Here is a 5051-nt window from a genome sequence, read left to right on the forward strand (position 1 = left end):
CTGCATTTCCCACCTTTTGATCAGGATACTTCTACAGAAGCTTTGATCAAAGTTTTCAGTAGTGGCAGCCAAGCAGCATCCAGTTCTGCTCTCATGGCAAAGGGGCAGCTGTTCATGGAGGCCCTTAACCCCACATTCCATATCCTCCTCCTATTCCTGACTCTCCTTCTCCCTCTGTTGCTGCGGGTGAATAGAGACCAATTGTTGTGCCTTGGATAGCTGCCTGAAAGCTTTTAAGACCCCAGGCACTATGCAGTGAACTAGGAGGTAGAACAGAAGCACTAATCATGTTAACTAGGACGCCCCATGAAACCAAGACCCTAAACCAAGGAACCAAATCCCATGAAGTTTTTGGTTGTACATGAACAGCCTCAGCAGCTACTCTCTTTTTGTTTTTGTTGTAAATATATCTACAACACGGCTTTTTCCAGTTCAACTTTTTACAGGTGTACAACTTATTGACAACAATTGCAATAATCACCTCTGGATCCCTAGGGTTTTCATTGGCTGATTTTCAGAAGTAAATTGCCAGGCCTTTCTTTGTACTCTGTCTTAGTCTAGAAGCTCTGCTGAAACCTGTTCAGCATCGTAGCAACCCACAAGCCTTCACTGACAGACAGGTGGTAGCCGCACATGGGGTGCGTTGGCTGGGAATCGAACACAGGTCTCCCAGAGGAAGGTAAGGATTCTGCCATTGAACCACCACTGCTGCCTCTGAGGTAGTAGGCAATTACTCAAGTATCCCCATCTTACTTTGTGCATTCTTTCTTATAGAATGTACCACATTATCTCAAGTGAGTTTATGTCTCTGAAGTCCTCCAAAATAGGGCATGGGTTAATCCTGGGAGATCAGCCCTGTGCACTCTTTTGTGATACTCCATCACACTTGTCATTGTTTAATGTCCAGCTTCATGAGGGCAGAAGCTGCTAATACCCCCTGTGCCAAGCACAGTGCCTGGCACAGCAGCTGTTCAAAGAATATCTTTAAAGGGATTAATGAATGTGAATAAAATACACTGTACCCTACAACTTATTCTTGCATGTTTCCTGGGATAAGCCCAAGTTCTAGTTAGAGCAATAACCATGTGCTAATGATCTGGCCTAATTGGTCTCCCTGCTTGTCTTCCATCTTCCTGCAATCCATCCTATAGCTTGCAACCACCTATACCCACTGCCATCAAGCCGATTCCGACTCATGGCTACCGTTAGGACAGAGTAGAACTGCCCCACAGGGTTTTCAAGGAGCAGCTGGTAGATTCGAACTGCTGAGCTTTTTGGTTAGCATCTGAGCTTTTTACCACTGCACAACCAAGGCTCTGCTTGCAATCACAATAAATATTAAAGAAAAAAAAAGCCTGTATTCCTTTCCCTAATCCTCTGCTGTCTTCCCATTATCTACAGAAATACAGTCGAAGCACCTTACCTTGGCATTTAAGGCTTTGTCCCCAGTCTCCCTTTTCAAAGCTCTCTGAGCTTACTTTAATAAGCACTGGCCTAGTCACTGAAGGAGTTCACAAAGTAATTGTGAAGAGACGTACATAGACTAACTATACGGCGGGGTGACCAGCTCTATTATAGTCTCTGAGAACATGGATAATTGCAGATAATGAGTTATAAGATATTAGGTCTTTGCCTTCTGCAGGTTCGCAAGTTCCATCTAGAACTGTCATGTCCAATACTTGGCCACAAGCCACATTTCAAAGGCTCAAGAGTCACATGTGGCTAGTGGCTATCATACTGGACAGCACAGCATAGACTATTTCTATCATCTATGAAAGAGTGCGGTGGAGGGGGGAATGGTTACCAAGAGATGCTTCAGAGAGAACAAGGACCACTGACCATACATGCTCCCTGTGGTGCTAGCTACCAGTCTCCCAACCACCTTCTTCCTTCCACCCCCTCACCCCACGTTTTGGCTCTGGTGCATTTTGAAGTTAGTACAGGCCCTCAGGGCTCCCGACAAAGATGTGTGAACGTCCTTAGCAAACTATTAAGTGACAGAAACGTGATACAATAAACAGGTCCAGTTCTTGCTCCCATCGCAGCCTGGGTTACTTCAAGCACGTTCTAGCTGTTTTCTCAAACTTCAAAAATCCCATCCCCATACTTTATGCCAAAGAGTTCTAAAACGTATATGCTACACACAGGTAAAGTGTTTATCTCAGCACTAAAAATCCAGGTTGTACCCACCTTGACGCTTTTACAAGTCATTGAGGACCCTACTGGAGTACCTGCCTTCTCCCCTCAGTCACCTTCCCCAAAAAGTCAGGACACAGGATCTCCAAAACAACAAAACATTTATTCTGTGATTGGAGAATTAGGAGACACTTAAATAACGGGAATTGGACCCTCATCGGGGTCTTCTGGGAAATCGGAAGCACCATCCTCTCCAGCAGCTCGATTCCTCTCCAGTTTGGCAATCACTTTTTTCGCTGGACTGAAGACGCCATTGGTCTGCCGGTCGCAGACATAGCAACGTGGGGTGGTGCGGAAATGCTGCAGCGCACAGCTCTCGCAGAAATAATGCCTGCACTTGGTGACAACTGGGTTTTGGAAGGTCTGGCGACAGATGAGACACTTGAATGGTATTTCCTCGTCGTCACTTCCCACTTGGTAGTTTTCGTCGCCGTAGACACCATAGCGACCTTCATCAAGCTCACGTTCGATCTGCCACCCATGCTTGTAATCTGAACGATCATGGAGGAACTTGCAGGTGTCTCCGAAGCCGCAGAAGCCAGTCTCTTTGTAGTCCTTACAAATGTCGGGCTGGTAATCCCAGCGCACCGTGGCACGTAGATGCTCGGGAGCTCGGACGGGGCCCTTCCTGACCATCCCCGAGGAGACACTGCCCATAGACGTATCCTTGGGCTTCACGTATTTCTGATAATTGTTGATTCCCCGATGGATCTTGTCACCCTCCTTGCCCCTCAGCTCCTCCTGGATCTTCTGGCCGCGCTCAAAGATGCCTTGTGCGTCACGCTCTTTCTCTGTGTCTAGCTCGTGGACAGCGGTTGCACCCATATCCTCTGGCCCCACGGGTCCCCCTGAGCCAGTGGACGTGTAGTCCACGCCAACACTCTCGAGCTCATTCTCCTCCTCGCTGCTCCCGTCGCCGTGAGCCACCTTTTGTTTACCGCTGCTACGCGTCTTCTGTACCATCGGATTGTGGGTCGTCCGCTTCTTTTCCGGGCGAACCACAGTGCTGCCTTCCTCACTGCTGCTGCTGCTTTCTCCGGGATCTCGGCTGCAGACAGGGCGCTTCCTGCGGCCTGTAGCACCTTTTCGTCCAGGCTTTTTGAAGAGGAAGGTGCACACCTGGTCTCCCGTCTTTCCTGGAGAAAGGTGCTCTGCCATTTTGGAGAACCGAGCTCCAGAGAGGCTCCGGCGTGTCGGAAAGCGCGGGCCCCGTCAAGTGAGAGCACGCCCTGCGCTCTGCTGCGCGTCGGAGGAAAAGAGGCCACAGCAAACACCGCAAAAACCCCAGAGCGCGAGGGCGTGATCGCGCACGCCCTTGAGCCCTACCGGACCCCGTCGCTTCCTCTGGCGAAGGGAGGGACGCTCCTCACTCGTGGAGCGCCGCGGAGCTTACCGGGAAGGAAGCCGGAAAGCGGGTCACCTCTAAGTAACCTAGAAGGACGTTCTGCCGCGATCTGGTTCGAGATTCTCCCCGGTATCGCTGTCATGGTGACGTGTTTGTTCATCCCGGGAGTGGCCCACACCCCTCAGCAAGGGGAAAATAAGTCTTGTCCCCACTCTCCTCGACCTCTAATCTCTCTCTATTCTTTCTGGCTCGGTTTTGATTTTCATTTCTCGCATCCACATTTCTCTACTCTTAATTAGGTTATTCCGTTGACATTTTTTTCATTTCCTGTTTTCTCTTGCAAGCCTTTAGGAATTTACCCCAAGACCCTATTTTTCTCATCAGGTTTTAATTTTTTCCCTCTTCCTAGCCCTTCACGTCATCCCTGGAATACAGTAATGGTATAACATTATTTTCTGGTTTTCGATTGTCCTTCACGTGTTACCCACCGCTATTGTTTTTGTTCGTTGGTGTCCTAAAAGATAACGAGTAAACTATTCTCAAAAAAAAAAAAAAAAAAAAAGAGATAAAGACAGCGATGCTGATTAAAATAGAAAGGTATAAGAAGTCATGTTGACCCTCTTAATTCTGAAGTTCAGTGGCCTGATTTTTATTTAGAAGATTCTGGCCTTGTTAATTTGGCTTCTATTTCAGCGATTGTTGCTTCTTTCTAGAATGTCGCTTTTTTAAAGTTCTGAGATTCATCAGCTGGGTCGATCATCTGTATACACTGCAATAGTACTTGTTTTCTGTTTGTAGGAGAAAGGGTTGTCCGTTTTCCGTACCAGTGGACTTTGATGGAAAGAGATAGGTGGGTCTCTGGGGTGAAATTTTTACTATGTATCAAAGGTAAGATGACCATGACGCCAGTCACCTGTCAGGGTTGAGGTGGGTTCTGTTATGCCTCCCCCTAGGTCATAGGTGGTAAGGAAGTGGTAGAGCTGAGTTTGGAGCCATATCCATTGTCCTTAGCCCCTACACTATACTACTTGTCCAGTTGGTAGTTATTTTTTTCATTGTCTCATTTGTCAGCATAAAAAATTGGTAATGTCGTTGTCAGTTCCCAGATTGTTTTTGAGATTTTACTGGCCTGTGTAATTCAGGAGCCTGGGAGCAATTGACCTACAGAGTGGTTAGACACTGTTAAAATAAATAAATAAGTCAAGATTTGCGACTGAGTTTTTTGATGACTGCAGCTGACCTACAGAGTGGTTAGACACTAGTTTTAAAAGATTTGCGAGTGAGTTTTCGGTGACTGCTCTTTTGTATAAATGTGTACATTTTTAAACCTTGTAAATTCGACTTTAAAAATATAATTCAAATGACAGTGGTATATATTAGTGAAACGAAAAGAGGATCGATTAAGACCACTAATTTGTGTATCCAGGTGGGAAATACACGAGCTTTAGAGTTGGACAGACTTGGATTTGAATTTCTGCTCTACTTAGGTCTTTTTAGTCTCTCTAACCCT

At 46.7% G+C, this 5051-nt stretch overlaps 1 protein-coding gene across 1 annotated transcript; it reads right to left on the reverse strand.

Annotated features, from left to right (window-relative positions):
* Positions 1-2328: 2328 nt before the first annotated feature.
* On the reverse strand, positions 2329-3354 carry LOC135229011 (E3 ubiquitin-protein ligase RNF113A-like). Its single transcript, XM_064278755.1, has one exon. It carries the CDS (start codon positions 3352-3354, stop codon positions 2329-2331), a length of 1026 nt encoding a protein of 341 aa, XP_064134825.1.
* Between the last annotated feature and the right edge of the window lie 1697 nt (positions 3355-5051).

Source organism: Loxodonta africana, chromosome Y (genome assembly GCF_030014295.1).
Source record: "Loxodonta africana isolate mLoxAfr1 chromosome Y, mLoxAfr1.hap2, whole genome shotgun sequence".
NCBI lineage: Eukaryota > Metazoa > Chordata > Mammalia > Proboscidea > Elephantidae > Loxodonta > Loxodonta africana.

Excerpts from the sequence above, each read along its gene's own strand:
- LOC135229011 (XM_064278755.1), bottom strand. The coding sequence starts at position 3,354 with ATGGCAGAGCACCTTTCTCCAGGAAAGACGGGAGACCAGGTGTGCACC.